This window comes from Somniosus microcephalus, chromosome 24 (assembly GCF_052327205.1).
Source record: "Somniosus microcephalus isolate GS21.2 chromosome 24, FLI_Smic_1.0, whole genome shotgun sequence".
Classification (NCBI taxonomy): domain Eukaryota; kingdom Metazoa; phylum Chordata; class Chondrichthyes; order Squaliformes; family Somniosidae; genus Somniosus; species Somniosus microcephalus.
The window spans coordinates 526,022-544,760 of NC_141010.1; the positions used below are offsets into that span (position 1 = coordinate 526,022).

General features: G+C 45.4%; 1 protein-coding gene across 1 annotated transcript in view; it reads left to right on the forward strand.

Annotated features, from left to right (window-relative positions):
• Positions 1 to 230: 230 nt before the first annotated feature.
• Positions 231 to 18,739, forward strand: part of naglu (N-acetylglucosaminidase, alpha) — a 28,852-nt gene continuing 10,343 nt past the window's right edge. Inside the window, exons 1-4 of the mRNA XM_085966032.1 lie at positions 231 to 646; positions 12,922 to 13,069; positions 14,470 to 14,616; positions 15,889 to 15,974. Coding sequence (XP_085822158.1) covers positions 231 to 646; positions 12,922 to 13,069; positions 14,470 to 14,616; positions 15,889 to 15,974 — 797 coding nt within the window. The remainder of the gene's footprint in view (positions 647 to 12,921; positions 13,070 to 14,469; positions 14,617 to 15,888; positions 15,975 to 18,739) is intronic.

Sequence of the window (18,739 nt, forward strand, 5' to 3'; positions counted from 1 at the left end):
TCTTTCTTCGGATTGGATGGCCGGAGTATCAATCAGCAGTGGGTGGGTCGAAATCGGACGGGCTGGTGTATGATTGGCTGGACGCGCGGGGTCCGGTGTGTGATTGGCTTGGCTGGTCGGGTGTGTGATTGGCCGGTCGGGCTGAGTCTGGTGTGGGATTGGCCGGCTGGGCCGGGTCTGGTGTGTGATTGGCCGGGCGCTTTGCCTATTATTAGCTCTGGCAGACGGCGATGGCGCCGATTGCTATCTGGGCAGCGCTCTTGTTGTGCGGCGTCTCGCCTTCTGATGAGAGTCGCTTCCCGACATTGGAGCATCTGTGGCCAGCCGTGAAGGACGAGGTCCAGACGGAGGCGGTGCGGGAGCTGCTGCAGCGGCTGCTCGGGTCCCGAGCCCGGGACTTTGTGCTGACGGTGAACCGCACGATTCCTGGGGCCGGGCCCCGAGCCCCGGACTGCTTTGAGCTGCGGTCCCTGGCCGATGGCCGGGTCTCCGTCCGGGGAAGCACTGGCGTGGCCGTGGCGACTGGACTCTACCGGTACCTGAGCTCCTTCTGCGGCTGCCACATCTCCTGGTCCGGGGATCAGCTCAGTGTCCCCTCGCCGCTGCCCCAGGTCCCCAGACCAGTGAGGGTCACCTCGGCCAACAGGTAATGTTCCTCCCCCACCCCCGGCCCATCAGATAACGTCCTTCCCCCCCCCCCCCCCCCCCCAAAAAACCCGGCCAACAGGTAATGTTTCTTTCCCCCCCCCGCCCCACTGGCCAACAGGTAATGTCCACCCTGGCCAGCAGGTAATGCCCCCACTCCTCCCTGGCCAGCAGGTAATTTCCCCCCCCACCACCACATGTCCCCTCGACTAACGGGTAATGTCACCCCCATGGCCAACAGGTAATGTCTCCCCTCTCTTCTGGCAACAGGTCATTCCCTCCCCCTCCCCCACCCACCCCACTGGCCAACAGGTAATGTCCTTTGGGGGGGGGGGGGGCGAAGAGGTAATGTTGCACAGGCCAATGTCCCAAGTTAGTCACACATGACCTTATACAAAGATAGGTGTGAAAGCAAGTTGTGAGGAGAAAACAAGGAGCCTGCAAAGGGATATAGATAGGTTAAGTGCGTGGGCAAAAAATTGGCAGATAGAGTATAATGTGGGAAAATGTGAGGTTATCCACTTTGTTAGGAAAAATAAAAAAGTAAATTATTATTTAAATGGAGAGAGACTACATAATCCCAATACAGAGGGATCTGGGGGACCTTGTACATGAAACACTCAAAGTTAACATGCAGGTACAGCATGTAATTAGGAAGGCTAATGGAATGTTGGCCTTTATTGTAAGGGGGATGGAGTATAAAAGTAGGGAAGTCTTGCTACAACTGTACAGGGTGTTGGTGAGACCACACCTGGAGTACTGCGTACAGTTTTGGTCTCCTTATTTAAGGAGGATATACTTGCATTGGAGGCAGTTCAGAGAAGGTTCACGAGGTTAATTCCTAAAATGAAGGGGTTGTCTTATGAAGAAAGATTGAGCAGGTTGGGCCTATACTCATTGTCGTTTAGAAGAATGAGAACTGATCTTATTGAAACATATAAGATTCTGAGGGGGCTTGACAGGGTAGATGCAGGGAGGATGTTTCTCCTCGTGGGGGAATCTAGAACTCGGGGGCACAGTCTCAGAATAAGGGGTCGCCCATTTAAAACGGAGATGAGGAGGAATTTCTTCTCTGAGGGTCGTGATTCTTTGGAATCTCTACCCCAGAGAGCTGTGGAGGCGGGGTCATTGAATATATTCAAGGCGGAGATAGACATATATTTGAGCTACAGGGAGTCGGGTTATGGGGGGCGGGCAGGAAAGTAGAGTTGAGGCCGAGGCCAAGATCAGATCAGCCGTGATTTTATTGAATGGCGGGGCAGGCTCGAGGGGCCGAATGGCCTACTCCTGTTCCTATTTCTTATGTTCCCTTAAATCCATGTTGACGGTCCTTGATTAATCCTTGTCTTTCTAAATGACGATTAATACTGCCCCTCAGAATTTTTTCCCAATAATTTGCCCACCACCAAGGTTAGGCTGACTATAGACTAATCACTTGGTCTATCCCTTTTTAAACAACGGTACAACGTTAGTCCTTATATTAATGACTTGGATGAAGGGACCGTGTGCACTGTAGCCAAATTTGCTGATGATACAAAGATAGGTGGGAAAGCAAGTTGTGAGGAGGACACAGAGTCTGCAAAGGGATATAGATAGGTTAAGTGAGTGGGCAAAAATTTGGCAGAATGTGGGAAAATGTGAGGTTATCCACTTTGGTGGGAAAATAAAACAAATTATTATTTAAATGGGGAGAGACTACAAAATGCTGCGGTACAGAGGGATCTGGGGGTTCTCGTATATGAAACACAAAAAGTTAGCATGCAGTTACAGCAAGTAATTAGGAAGGCAAATGGAATGTTGGCCTTTATTGCAAAGGGGGATGGAGTTTAAAAGTAAGGAAGTTTTGCTACAACTACAGGGTGCGGGTGAGACCTGAGGGGGCTTGACAGGGTAGATGCAGGGAGGATGTTTCCCCTCATGGGGGAATCTAGAACTAGGGGGCACAGTTTCAGGATAGGTAAGCCTGACATCGGTAGTGGGGAAAATGCTAGAGTCCATTATAAAAGATGTAATAGCAGGGCACTTGGAAAACAGTGACAGGATCGGACAAAGTCAAATTTGCAAAAGGTAAATCATGCTTGACTAATTACTGGAATTTTTTGAGGATGTAACTGGTAGGATAAGGGAGAACCAGTGGATGTGGTGTATTTGGACTTTCAGAAGGCTTTTGATAAGGTCCCGCATAAGAGATTGGCGTGTAAAGTTAAGGCACATGGAATTGGGGGCAAGGTACTGACTTGGATAGCGAACTGGTTGGCAGACAGGAAGCAAAGAGTTGCAATAAATGGGTCTTTTTCCGAGTGGCAGGCAGTGACTAGTGGGGTACCGCAGAGATCAGTCCTAGGACCCCAGCTATTCACAATATATATAAATGATCTAGACGAGGGAACTAGATGTAATATCTCCAAGTTTGCAGACGACACAAAGCTGGGTGGGCGTGTGTGCTGTGAGGAGGATGCCGAGAAACTCCAGTATGATTTGGACAGGTTGGGTGATTGGGCAGAAGCATGGCAGATGCAGTATAATGTGGATAAATGCGAGGTTATCCACTTTGGTGGCAAAAACAGGAAGGCAGATTATTATCTGAATAGCAATAGATTGGGAGAAGGGGAAGTGCAACGAAACCTGGGTGTCCTTGTGCACCAGTTGCTGAAGGTAAGCATGCAGGTGCAGCAGGTGGTTAAGAAGGCAAATGGTATGTTGGCCTTCGTAGCGAGAGGGTTCGAGTACAGGAACAAGGATGTCTTGCTGCAGTTGTACAGGGCCTTGGTGAGACCACACCTTGAGTATTGTGTGCAGTTTTGGTCGCCTTATCCGAGGATGTTCTTGCCATGGAGGGAGTGCAGCGAAGATTCACCAGACTGATACCTGGGATGGCAGGAATGACGTATGAGGAGAGATTGGGTCGATTGGGCTTATACTCGCTGGAGTTCAGAAGAATGAGAGGGGATCTCATTGAAACTTATAAAATTCTAACAGGACTGGACAGACTAGATGCAGTGAGGATGTTCCCGATGGTCGGGGAGTCCAGAACCAGGGGTCACAGTCTAAGGATAAGGGGTAAGCCATTTAGGACAGAGATGAGGAGGAATTACTTCACCCAGAGAGTGGTGAACCTGTGGAATTCTCTACCACAGAAGACAGTGGAGGCCAATTCATTAATTATATTCAAGAAGAAGTTAGATATATTTCTTAAGGCTAAAGGGATATGGGGAGAAGGCAGGGACAGGGTACTGAATTTGGATGATAAGCCATGATCTCACTGAATGGCGGAGCAGGCTCGAGGGGCTGAATGGCCTACTCCTGCTCCTATCTTCTGTGTTTCTATGATAAGGGGTCACCCATTTGAAACGGAGATGAGGAGGAATTTCTTCTCTGAAGGTCGTGAATCTTTGGAACCCTCTACCCCAGAGAGCTGTGGAGGCGGAGTCATTGAATATATTCAAGGCGGAGATAGACATACATTTGAACTACAGGGGAGTCGAGGGTTATGGGGAGCAGGTGGAAAAGTGGAGTTGAGGCCAAGATCAGATCAGCCATGATCTTATTGAATGGCGGGGCAGGCTCGAGGGGTCGAATGGCCTACTCTTGCTCCGATTTCTTATGCCCTCCATCACCACGCATGTAGCCACAGAGCATTGGAAAATGATGGTCAGAGCCTCCGCTATTTCCTCCCTTACTTCTCTTGACCTGGGATACATTTCATCTGGGCCTGGCGATTTATCTACTTTCAAAGATGCTAAACCCCATAATAGTTCCAGTGTGCTATTCACCAATACGACAGATTCCCCTGTTGCATCCTGTAGTGTCGACCCATTTAGTTTATACCTCCACTGTTTATTCCCTTCTGTAGTCTTATTACCTTGCATTTGTCCACATTGCCATTTACTACTCATCAGCGTACCTTCCCAACCTGTCAGATCCCTTTATTTTTAGTTTACAAATTTGGGGGAATTTAAATAATTCTCTGCACATAAAATGGGTGAAACATTTACATTAAGAGTGGATTTCTATGGGAACGGCTAAGAAATATGAAACTTATGAAAATATTAAATTAATTTGTCTTTCCACCTCCCGTTTACTTTGCACCTTTCATGTCTCCTGGAATCCTGAAGTGCTCACAGCCAGTGGATTACTTTTTGAAATACAGTTACTGTTATGTAAGCAAATACGACAGCCAAATTGTGCACAGAAAGGTCCCACGAACAACAAATCAGAAAATTACAAGTTAATTTGCTTTGGTGGTTGAGGGATAACTTGCCCAAGACACTACAACAACAACTTGTATTTATATAGCTGCTTTAACATAGTAAAACGTCCCAAGGTGCTTCACGGGAGCGTTAACAACCAAAATTTGATATCGAGCCACATTAGGCGATATGAGGGCAGTTGACCAAAAGCTTGGACAAAGAGCAGCATCTTAAAGGAGGAAAGAGAGGCAAAGAGGCCGAGGGAAGGAATTCCAGAGCTTAGGGCCTTGGCAGCTGAAGGCACAGCTGCCAATGATGGAGCGATTAATCGGGGATGGTCAAGAGGCATGGTTGGATGGGCAGAACATTGGCAAATGGAATTTAACCCTGAAAAGTGTGAGGTGATGCATTTTGGGACTAACAAGGCAAGGGAATACACAATGAATGGTAGGATCCTAGGAAGGACAGAGGATCAGGGGGACATTGGTGTGCATGTACATAGATCCCTGAAGGCAGCAGGACAGGTAGATAAGGTGGTTAAAAGGCATATGGGATACTTGCCTTCATTAGCCGAGGCATAGAATATAAGAGCAGGGAGAAACATAGAAGATAGGAGCAGGAGTGGGCCATTCGGCCCCTCGAGCCTGTTCCGCCATTCAATGAGATCATGGCTGATCATCCAAATTCGGTACCCTGTCCCTGCTCTCTCCCCATATCCCTCGATTCCTTTAGAAATATATCTAACTCCTTCTTGAATATATTTAATGAATTGGCCTCAACTGTCTTCTGTTGCAGAGAATTCCACAGGTTCACCACACTCTGGGTGAAGAAATTCCTCCTCATCTCTGTCCTAAATGGCTTACCCCTTATTCTTAGACTGTGACCCCTGGTTCTGGACTCCCCCGCCATCGGGAACATCCTTCCTGCATCCAGTCTGTCCAGTCCTGTTAGAATTTTATAAGTTTCAATGAGATCCCCTCTCATTCTTCTAAACTCTAGCGAATATAAGTCTAATCGACCCAATCTCTCTTCATACGTCATTCCTGCCATCCCAGGTATCAGTCTGGTGAATCTTCGCTGCACTCCTTCCATGGCTAGAACATCCTTCCTCAGATAAGGCGACCAAAACGGCACACAATACTCTAGGTGTGGTCTCACCAAGGCCCTGTACAACTGCTCCTTACCCCTTGCTCCTGTACTCGAATCCTCTCGCTATGAAGGCCAACATACCATTTGCCTTCTTAACCGCCTGCTGCACCTGCATGCTTACCTTCAGCGACTGGTGCACAAGGACACCCAGGTCTCGTTGCACTTCCCCTTTTCCCAACCTATTGGCGTTCAGATAATCTGTCTTTCTGTTTTTGCCACCAAAGTGGATAACCTCGCATTTATCCACATTGGGCAAATGCATGGCAGATGCAGTATAATCACCCAACTTGTCCAAATTATACTGGCGTTTCTCGGCATCCCCCTCACAGCACACACGCCCACCCAGGTTTGTGTCGTCTGCAGACTTGGAGACATTACATCTAGTTCCCTCGTCTAGATCATTTATATATATTGTGAATAGCTGGGGTCCTAGCACCGATCCCTGCGGTACCCCGCTAGTCACTGCCTGCCACTAGGAAAAAGACCCGTTCATTCCAACTCTTTGCTTCCTGTCTGCCAACCAGTTCTCTATCCAAGTCAGTACCTTACCCCCAATCCCATTTGCTTTAACTTTGCACGCTAATCTCTTATGCGGGACCTTATTGAAAGCCTTCTGAAAGTCCAAATACACCACATCCACTGGTTCTCCCTTATCCTACCAGTTACATCCTCAAAAAATTCCAGTAGATTAGTCAAGCATGATTTACCTTTTGTAAATCCATGTTGACTTTGTCCGATCCGGTCACTGTTTTCCAAGTGCTCTGCTATTTCATCTTTTATAATGGACTCTAGCATTTTCCCCACTACCGATGTCAGGCTTACTGGTCTATAATTCCCCGTTTTCTCTCTACCACCTTTTTTAAATAGTGGGGTTACATTAGCTACCCTCCAATCCATGGGAACTGTTCCAGAGTCTATAGAATTTTGGAAGATGACCAGCAATGCATCTACTATTTCTAGGGCCACTTCCTTAAGTACCCTAGGATGTAGATTATCAGGTCCTGGGGATTTATCGGCCTTCAATCCCATCACTTTCCCTAACACCATTTCCTTACAAATACTGATTTCATTCAGTTCCTCCCTCTCATTAGACCCTATGTTCCCCGACACCTCTGGGAGGTTATTTGTATCCTCCTTTGTGAAGACAGAACCAAAGTATGTATTTAATTGGTCTGCCATTTCTTTGTTCCCCATTACAAATTCCCCTGATTCTGACTGCAAGGGACCTACGCTTGACTTCACCAATCTTTTTCTCTTCACATATCTATAGAAGCTTTTACAGTCAGTTTTTATGTTCCCTGCAAGCTTACTCATACTCTTATTTCCCCCCTCTTAATTAATCCCATTGTCCTCCTTTGCTGAATCCTAAACTGCTCCCGATCCTCAGGTTTACTGCTTTTTCTGGTCAATTTATATGTCCTCTCCTTGGATCTTATGCCATCTCTAATTTCCCTCGTTAGCCACGGTTGAGTCACCTTTTTTGTTTTATTATTATGCCAAACAGGGATGAACAAATTCTGTAATTCATCCATGCGATCTTTAAATGTTTGCCATTGCCTATCCAGCGTCAACCCTTTAAGTAACGTTCCCCAATTCATCCTAGCCAACTCGCGCCTCATACCATCGTAGTTTCCTTTATTTAAATTCAGGACCCTAGTCTCTGAGTCAACTACTTCATTCTCCATCTTAATGAAGAATTCTATCATATGATCGCTCCTCCCCAAGGGGCCTTGCACAACAAGATTGCTAATTAATCCTTTCTCATAACATAATACCCAGTCTAAGATGGCCTGATCTCTAGTTGGTTCCTCGACATATTGGTCCAGGAAACCATCCTGTATACACTCTAGGAATTCCTCCTCCACAGTATTGTTACTAATTTGGTTAGCCCAATCTATATGTAGATTAAAGTCACACATGATAACTGCTGTGCCCTTATTGCACGCATCCCCAACCGTAGCATTACTGTTTGGGGGTCTGTATACAACTCCCATTAATGTTTTCTGCCCCATGGCATTTCTCAACTCTACCCATACAGATTCTACATCATCAGAGCTAATATCCTTCCTTACTATTGTGTTAACCTCCTCTTTAACCAGCAATGCTCCTCCTCCTCCTTTTCCTTTTTGCCTGTCCTTCCTGAATATTAAATACCCCTGGATGTTGAATTCCCAGCCTTGGTCACCCTGGAGCCATGTCTCCGTAATCCCAATTATATCATATCCGTTTACATCTATTTGTGCAGCTAATTCATCCACCTTATTACGAATGCTCCTCGCATTAAGACACAAAGCCTTCAGGCTTGTTTTTTTAACACTCTTAGATCTTTTAGAATTATTATTTACTGTAGCCCTGTTTGATTTACATCCTTGATTTCTCTGCCTTTCAATTGCTTTTCTCCTTCCTGTCTTTTGTTTCTATCCTTGCTTCCCTTTCCTCTGTCTCCCTGCACAGGTTCCCAACCCCCTGCCATTTTAGTTTAAACCCTCCCCAACAGCACTAGCAAACACTACCCCTAGGACATCAGTCCCGGTCCTGCCCAGGTGCAAACTGTCCAGTTTGTACTGGTCCCACCTCCCCCAGAACTGGTTCCAATGTCCCAGGAATTTGAATCCCTCCCCCTTGCACCATTCCTCTAGCCACGTATTCATCTGAAATATCCTTCTATTTCTACTCTGACTAGCACGTGGCACTGGTAGCAATCCTGAGATTACTACCTTTGAGGTCCTATTTTTTAATTTACCTCCTAACTCCCTATATTCAGCTTTTAGGACCTCATCCCATTTTTTACCTATATCGGTACCTATATGCACCACGACAGCTGGCCGTTCACCCTCCCCCTTCAGAATGCCCTGCAGCCGTCCCAAGACATCCTTGACCCCCTTGCACCAGGGAGGCAACATACCATCCTGGAGTCTCGTTTGCATCTGCAGAAACGCCTATCTATTCCCCTTACAATAGAATCCCCTATCACTATAGCTCTCCCACTCTTTTCCCTCCCGTCCTAACCCTAACCCATGGTGCCAGGAAGTTGGCTGCTGCTGCCTTCCCCCGATAAGCCATCTCCCAACAATATCCAAAATGGTATATCTGTTTGAGAGGGGGATGGTCACAGGGGATCCCTGCACTACCTGCCTGCGCCTACTACTCTGCCTGGCAGTCACCCATTCCCTTCCTGCCTGTGCAGCCTTTACCTGCGGTGTGACCAACTCATCAAACGTGCTATCCACGACGTCCTCAGCATCGCGAATGCTCCAGTATGTATTCATTCGCAGCTCCAGTGCCGCAATTCGGTCTGCCAGTAGCTGCAGCTGGATACACTTCCCGCACACATGGTCGTCGGGGACACAGGAAGTGTCCCTGATTTCCCACATAGTGCAGGAGGACCATGCCACCGGGCCGAGCTGTGCTGCCATGACTTACTCTTTAATTAATTTAAATTAATTAATCAATACCACTAATTACACTACAATGAAATGATATACTCAAGGGCCCTTGTTTACTAGCACTCCCCGCTACACAACAGAGACCTTAGAAACTATAACCACAGAAATTAAAATCTTCTCAACTTTATAAACTATTAACCTTAACTGTCAAACTATAGAGTAGTATAAGTACTCACCCAATCAGCTGCTTCCTCTTACCCGCGTCACTTTTTTGAATTGTGACATGGCTCTGGAACGCCGCCGCCGGTCTGCGAGATTGGTAAGCCTCTGAGGAAAAAAGCCTGCGAAAGTGAGTTTAAATACTCACTGTACCGCCGCTCTCCTGCTGCTCCCGACACCGGCTGTACCTGTCTGGGAGTGTTTGATGGGACAGTGTAGAGGGAGCTTTACTCTGTATCTAACCCGTGCTGTACCTACGCCGGAGGTTATGATGGAGCTGTACAAAACGCTAGTTAGGCCACAGCTGGAATATTGTGTGCAGTTCTGGTCGCCACACTATAGGAGGGATGTTTTTTTTAATTCATTGATGGGATGTGGGCATCGCTGGCTAGGCCTGCATTTAGTGCCCATCCCTAATTGCCCTTGAGAAGATGGTGGTGAGCCGCCGCCTTGAACCGCTGCAGTCCATATGGTGTAGGTACACCCACAATGCTGTTGGGAAGGGAGTTCCAGGATTTTGGCCCAGCGACAGTGAAGGAATGGCGATACAGGTCCAAGTCAGGATGGTGTGTGGCTTGGAGGGGAACTTGCAGGTGGTGATGTTCCCATGCGTCTGCTGCCCTTGTCCTTCTAAGTGGTAGAGGTCGCGGGTTTGGAAGGTGCTGTTGAAGGAGCTTTGGCGAGTTGCTGCAGTGCATCTTGTAGATGGTACACACTGCAGCCACGGTGATTGCATTGGAGAGGGTGCAGAGGAGATTCACCAGGATGTTACCTGGGCTGGAGCGCTTCAGCTATGAAGAGAGACTGGACAGGCTGGGGTTGTTTTCCTTAGAGCAGAGAAGGTTGAGGGGGGACCTGATTGAGGTGTACAAAATTATGAGGGGCATAGATAGGGTAGATAGAAAGGAACTTTTCCCTTTAGTAGAGGGGTCAATAACCAGGGGGCATAGTTTCAAGGTAAGGGGCAGGAGGTTTAGAGGGGATTTGAGGAAAACTTTCACCCAGAGGGTGGTTGGAATCTGGAACTCACTGCCTGAAAGGGTGGTAGAGGCAGGAACCCTCACAACGTTCAAAAAGCATTTAGATGAGCACTTGAAACGCAGTAGCATACAAGGCTGCGGACCAAGTACTGGAAAATGGGATTCGACTAGACAGGGCTTGATGGCTGGCGCGGACACAATGGGCCGAAGGGCCTCTTTCTGTGCTGTATGACTCTTACTCCAGAATTGGAGGAGCGCAGAGATAGTGGAGGGTTGTAGGGCTGGAGGAGACTACAGAGATAGGGAGGGTTGAGGCTATAGAGGGATTTGAAAACAAGGATGAGAATTTTAAAATCGAGGCATTGCTTAACCGGGAGCCAATGTAGATCAGCGAGCGCAGGTGATGGGTGAATGGGACTTGGTGCGAGTTAGGACACTAGAGAGAACTCCACTGTTCTTTAACAGAATGCCACAGGATCTTTTACACACATCTAAAAGGATAGATGGGACCTCAGTTTAACATCTCATCCAAAAGACGACACCTCGCACTGGAGTTGTTGCCCAAATGATATGCTCACGTCCTGAAGTGGGGCTTTAACCCACTGATGCTACCACTGACCTAAGCTAACACTTAGCTTTGGGTTCTAGTGTATAGAAGTGTTTAAACAGCTTGTGGATTTGATAAAATGAAATTCTCTTTTTGTCACATGTATGTTATGTGGTCAGTGCCCAAGTTTTTGTTTGATTGTGGTTTTACACTGGAATTGTACAGTTTCCTCATTTGCAATTAACTCACCTTGTTACTTTTATCCTAATGTAATTGGAGGATTATGCCTTTGTTACTGATGATGACCCCCACCCCATCCCAATTTGTTTTGTCACTTTTTTTCACCATTTCATAAATACCATCCGTGTAACTGGAATCTCAGCAATTGGGTCAAAATATCTGACGTGAAACATTTTTTTTGAGCTTGCGGTAAATTTATGAGGAAGGGTAGAATCATGCTGACTAGTAGTCACTCTCCTGTGCTTTTTTGAATATCCTGTTACCAAAATTGATTTAAATACTGGGCCAAAAATTTCTGGGACCCTCCACTGCTGAAAGTGTGATCCCAAAGGGTGATTTCCATTGGGGAATAAGGACTGTGCCATTGATGGCGTTACTGTGGCACCTGCCTCAGGGGGAGGTGGGGGGGGGGTTTCAGATATTTTGAAGCAGCACCTTGCCAAAGCCTTAAGGGAAACGGCTGTGCCGTCTGAAGATAGCCAGAAAAGGTCAACTTTTCTACAGTTCAACGGTTGCTGCTTTCCCTACAACCTACAATGTGTTAAGAAACGAGCATTTGATGCAGGTGTGGGCCTGAATCTCGCATCATGCAGGCCTACTCAGCATTGGAAGCAACTGAGGTGAAATTGGTGGTATCATTCTGCCCGTCCCAACTCCTGGTGATGCTCACACAAAGAGCCACAGACACAAACTGCTCCTGCCCACACTTCCAGTGGAGTTTGACAAAATTTTTTTAAAAGGCTGTGGAACCAGGGCCTGCCCCAATATTGTTGCCTGTGCACTTGATAGGCCAGGAATTTCAACCTCATGGTCATTTGATTTTAATCACCTGGAATTTTCACAAAGGTTCTCCAGTAGATCGAGAGAACCCCACAGAAATTCTGGGCCACTATCTTGGAATTGTCCCTGTTTTGGATGTTGCTCTTAATTAGTTTTTAAAAAACCTACTTTTTACTAAATCATCCCCTTGTTGATTTAGAAGCTACAGTTGGTTCCAAATACACAGGAATTAGTTATTGGAACAAGAAAAACAAAATGTTACATTGAAAATACACATTTATATAAAAAACCTAATTATTGGAGGGATTTTTGAAATGATGTAATATAATTGGCTGAGTGACCTTTAATCCCTATTCAAATCCATGACTCATTAATAGTTGAATTTAAAATTGTTGGTGTGAGCTCCTGATAGGACTACACACCTACCTAGTGACTGTTAATACAGTGTACAGTCACTCAAAATATACGCTGAAATGGATATATAGAGATAATGGGTATAGAGGTAATTAGAACACTGAGTATTCAGTTGGGGGGGACAAGAGGGGAAGATAGATGGTACAACCTCCTTTCTATGTTGGGGAGAAGGGATAGTTTAAGCTCCTGTGTACATTGGGGATGTGAGGAGTGCTAAATGCTCTTGTGTATACAGGATGGGGAGGGAAAGTGATCCTAACCCTTCCATGTATAATGTAGATCTTTTAATAAATGTCCTCATTAGTCCTATTGGACTAAATAGCTGAAAATGGATCAATCTTTAGGATTGTTTTCTTTCTGATTATATTCAGGTTCCGTTACTATCAGAATGTTTGTGCATACAGCTACTCATTTGTCTGGTGGAACTGGGAGCGCTGGGAGAGAGAGATTGACTGGATGGCATTGAGTGGCATTAATCTGCCATTAGCATTTACTGGTCAAGAAGCCATATGGCAAAAGGTAAGGGGTTCCTGCAAGTTTTAAATATATAGAATAATGGGCAAGTAAGTGTAATTCCTGGCTGTAACTTAATTGAGGAGTTCAGATTACTTGATGCAAAGAAGATAATCTTATAAATGCATGTGAACCTTTCATATCTTTAGCTTGCTACCTAGAATTAAATTTTATATAATGTCACTTCAATTAAAATGTTACAATTTTCAGAAAGGGTTTTCAGAAGCATTTGTTGGTTTCAGTGCAAGTCTAAATCTTGGCCCATCAAGCCTGCTCCACCCATGGACCATGTACAATTGATCCTGCCATCAACGCCACTGAACCTGTTTCATTTCCATTAATTTTCCTTAATGCCCAAAAGTTTTTGAGCAAAACTCTAAAATATTTATCCATCTCCACTTTCTCCCCAGCCCAGATATGATAGAATTCCAGGAAGTTTGATTATCTCAGTGTGAGCCTTTCGTTATAACCTCCAAATCCCATTCCTAATGCAACTCCTTTATAAAGGAGTTAATGGCAGAACATCAACTGCTTTACCAGGAGTTTATTGTAGATATTGGGTACGCTATGGAGAATCTAGAACTAGGGGGCATAGTTTCAGAATAAGGGGTCGCCCATTTAAAACTGAGATGAGGAGGAATTTCTTCTGAGGGTCGTAAATCTGTGGAATTCTCTGCCCCAGAGAGCTGTGGCGGCTGGGTCATTGAATATATTTACGGTGGAGATAGACAGATTTTTGAACAATAAGGGAGTGAAGGGTTATGGAGAGTGGACAAGGAAATGGAGCTGAGCCCAAGATCAGATCAGCCATGATCTCATTAAATGGCGGAATAGGCTCGAGGGAGCCAAATGGCCTACTCCTGCTCCTATTTCTTATGTTCTTATTCTTATAATGTGGTGGGTATGGTACTGGACTAGCATAAATCTGTCCAACCTACTAACCTGTTTATGTCCTCCTGAAGTCCTCTTTGAAGTCCCTATATTTGTGTCATCTGCATATTTTGATTTGTGCTCCCTATGCCCAAGTTCAAATCAATCATATATATGGAGAACAAAAGTCAACCCAGTATTGACCGCTATGGTACACCACTTCCAACTCGTCTTCGGTCTGAGCACCCCTAGCAGTTTGTTTCCTGTCCATCGACCAACTTTCTACCCTTGCTGCTACATTTCCTCTTAAACCAAATCTGGGAAACACCTTTATCAAATGCCTTTTGAAAGTCCATATACACATGCTGAGGCTTGAACAAGTGCTATTGTTCCCTTTTATGAGACGTTACCGAGATTTGAGTCCCAGTGTTCATGGTAGAGCAGCTGCTTGTTCGGCGGGTCAGAGTTCGTCACTGTGTAACTGCACAGTTACTGTTTATTCAAAGCAAGGATGAATGATGTTCATTTTATTTTAGGTGTACATTTCACTTGGCCTCAATCAAACTGAAATTGACAACTTTGTCGTTGGCCCTGCATTTCTTGCATGGGGTCGTATGGGGAATATGCATAGCTGGGCAGGACCATTGTCAAACTCCTGGAATAAAAATCAATTGAATCTGCAGGTAACAATTAGCATTGCCAAACTATTGCTGTCTTAGAATCTTTGTACCTTTAACTTTATGCTGCCAATTGCTTCCAAACATATTATTGGAATATCTGTCAACAATGGCTTATGGATTAAAGTACTTTGGTACATGCTCCCAAGTAGTCATATTCCCTGTCTAGTATATGCAAAATATGTTTAAATCCTAACAAACTGCCATTACAAATGATTTTCTTATTTGAACATCCAGCACCAGCATACACAGCTGGTAAAACATGAAATGCAAATAAACAAAACTGTGTTTAAAAAAGCAAGAACATAATTAACCTGGGAATGATTCACAAGACTGGAACCCAGTCAGGGAGTTCAACTGACTTATAAATGATTACATGCCCTTGTAACTTGATCCCATATAAACACTCTTACCTAATGGCATAAAATTTACTTTTGATAAAATTGTATTATTGCTGTACAGGTTGAGCGTCCCAAATCCAGAGTTCCGGAATCCAGAATGTTCCGGACTCCGGGACAATTGGTGGCAGGGGTCCGGAATCCAGACACCCTGAGGGAGGCTTGCCAAAAACCGGAAATAGTGCAACCTGGGCCCAGGCATTTCCGGACTCGGCACATGTTTCTGATGTCCGAAGTCCGGAAATATCACAACCTGGGCTCGGGCATTTCTGGACTTCGGACATCAGAAACACGTTCCGAAGTCTGGAAAAACCCGAAAACCGGCTCGGCCTCGGTCCCGAGGTTGCCGGATTCGGGACGCTCAACCTGTACTATATTTTCACTCATCCCCAGAAAGGTACTCCCATGTGCACAGGTTTCAGTGACTTGTGCATTTTGCACTAAACCTAATGTGTTCTAATATTTTGAGTATTTTATGGTAAACGTTTAGATTTTTGCTAATTTCAGGTTGCTTTGCATGACCTCATTGAATCTACTCTGTTGAGTATGCCTGAGATCAGCAAAAACAAACTTTTACAATTTTTTCAATGAGAAATCAAAACAAATATGTTGTTAAACAGAATACACACCAGGCAATGGGATTGTACAAGATAATTCACCGGTGCTGTGACTGCCATAATCCCCAAGTGCCTCCTTTAATTGGTGGGTTTACTTTGCATATTCAGGTCCTGGTTGTCATGTATCCTCCATGTAAATCATACTGGTTACAAGATTGTTAACTGTCCAATGGAGTCACTCTGTTAAATTTGCACAAATAATTGCTGTTGCAGCAGAATTCTGCTCTCTTACTAATTGAGTGTTTGCTTATTCTAACACGAAGCACCAGATCCTTCAGCGGATGAGATCTTTGGGCATGTTGCCGATCCTGCCTGCCTTTGCCGGATTTGTACCTGGTGCCATCACAAGGTACTCACTGTTTTCCCTATTTAAAAAAAAAAAAAAAATGATGCTTATAACATTGAAATGATTTTGAAGAAGCATCTACACCTGGAGTGTGGAGGCTGGCCAATTCCATCCAGCGACCTGTGGAGCTTAACATCATGCAGCGTCTGATGACTGAGATCGCAGCTTCCATGAAATGACAAAGTGCTGCAGTGGAAACTCAGGCAGCTGCCATGGTGGCTCTGGACTCCTCGGTTGAAAGGGGCCTGCAGAGCAGCTCAGCTGCCAAGAGATCTGTCCTCCAGCAGATCACTGGGCTGGCTGAACAGGTAGTGGCGTGGGAATCATGGAGCAGAACCCTACTGGCCTCTCTTCGGATGGCAGCATTCCTGCTCCCTCCCCTGCCACTCCACCATTGCCCTTGCAGTTGCCTGTCAGTCAGGTGGCCCAGACTGCTCAAGCTCATGCTGAGATGGTGCAGTCTGAGGCGGGTCCATTGCAGCCCACAGCCTCTTGAGGGCGTCGAAGGAGGACATCTGAACTGACCTCTTCAAATTCTCAGCAGCCATCCACGTTGCCTGCTGCTGCCACTCTGGTTGCACTTTGTAGAAGCACCAGAGTCGGCAAGAGCAATGATGGGATAACCACCAAGGGTAAGCACCAGGGTGAATAGTTTAATATTTGTAAGTGCTGTTGGTTGAGTCATGTTTTCATTGCTTGTTTTTGCTCCAGATAAAGAGTGATTATGATAACTGTGGGGTGTGCCGGAATTGGTGTTTTTTCATTGTGTTCTTTGTGGGGATGGGATTGCGTGCAGATGGTGGACTCCTTGATCAATCCTCAGTCGTGAAAGGTAAGGCACGTGGTAGCAGTGCTCTGGAATCTGATGGTGGAGGACGTCTTGCAAAAGCGCTCTTCAATTAGATGACGGCGAGGGTCCTTCCCAGGTGCGGGCTGTCTACCTGGAATTCTCTGGTGCTCCCCCTGGTTGTCGTCCTCTTCCTCCTCAACCTCTTCCTCTTCTGGCTCCTGAGTTTGACCCTGTGGCATAATTGGTGCTGGTAATGGCTGGTCTTTCATGATTGCCAGATTGTGGAGCATGCAGCAAGTCACCACGAATCTGGAACCCTCGTCGCCCTCCTGTTCCTCCTCTCGCTCTCTCCTCCAGCAGCTGGTGCTGCTCTACCTGGCCTCATCTCCTCCCATTCTTCCTCCAGACCAAGGGGGACCCCTAGCAAGATCCCCATGACCAACCACTTCCTTTCCTCTGCTGATTCCTATAATATCTCCAATATGGTACAGTAGCATAGTACTCATTCTCTTTAGGTGAAGTCCTCAGAGAATTTCCAAAAAAAATGTTGACGAGTGTTGGTGAAGTCTTGACCAAGTCTCCCGATGTGTATCAAAAGTCCTCTTCAAACGCAGTGTAGTCAGCTGATCCCAATCAGCAAGTGAATAGTGAAAGCAGAGCATGGCTTTCAGTAGCGCTCACAATTCTCACCAACTACTTTTTACTCCTGTTCAGCTGGTCACTGTTATGAGAGGTTGTTAATTGCACTAGTCAGCAAATTGGTGTGCAGCCTCTTTAATGAGTGTTCGGAGCCAATTTAATTGTCATCAGAGGCTTAATCATCCTCGGGGCGGCCAGTCCTAGTGCATACTTAAACTCCTTTACCAAGATGTTGCAGCTCAAGACCCCATCTTGGCTACCTTGGAGACTCTTTAGCACATAAACTACTGGCGCTACAGTGGGGAAAATAGCCCCCTTAGAATCCATAATTTGGAATAAAGTGAGTGTGCATTTAGAAACGCATGGGTTAATCAAGGGCAACCAGCACAGATTTGTTAAACGTAAGTCACGTTTGACAAATTTAATTGAGGTTTTTGAAGTGACTTGGATAGGTAAAGGGAATGCAATGAATGTGGTGTACATGGATTTTCAGAAGGCATTTGATAAGGTGCATCATAGAAGGCTTGTTACAAAAAAAAACCTAGCTTATGGTAGAAGAGGAAATATAGCAGCATGTTGGTTAACAGGCAGAAAACAAGGGGTTGGGCTAATTAATATTGATTAGATTGGAGAAGGGTTAGAAGTGGAGTAATGCAGAGATCATTGCTGGATTCTCTTTTGTACTTGGTATACATAGATGAAAAGTCACTACTGACACAAAAGTAAAGGGTTTGACAAACAAAGAAGGACTGTAACAAATGTCAGGAGGACATAGACAGATTTGAAGAATGGGCTGACAAGTAGAAATGCAATTTAATGTGGAGAATGGTGAGGTAATATATTTTGGAACAAAATATAAGGAATGGTAGTTAATGGAAAGATGCTGATGGTTTGGAAGGATAGAGACACCTAGGTCTTCAATGCATAATTCCTGAAAGTACAATGCAGGTGGATAAAGCCTTAAAAGGCAATATAAATTAGTTTTATAAGTAGAGACATTGAATACAAGAGTAAAGAGAAATGATAATGATTAGGCCAGTTAGAGACAATTCTACAATTTTGGACCCCATTGTAGAAAGCACATTAAAGTCAGAGAGTGCATACAGCGTAGATTCACCAGGACGATGACAGGGAAAAAATTCTAGATATGAAGAGAAGCTTGAGACGTGGACTGTTGCCACTGGAGCAGAGATAGCTCAGGGAATTTAAGAGGTTTTCTCTGGTTGAGGTCAATGATAATAGGATATCAATTTAAAATGATCACAGAGTGAGGAGAGAGATTAGGAGAACTTTATGCAGCAAGTTGTTGGACTATGGAATGAGTTGCCACAGAAATTAT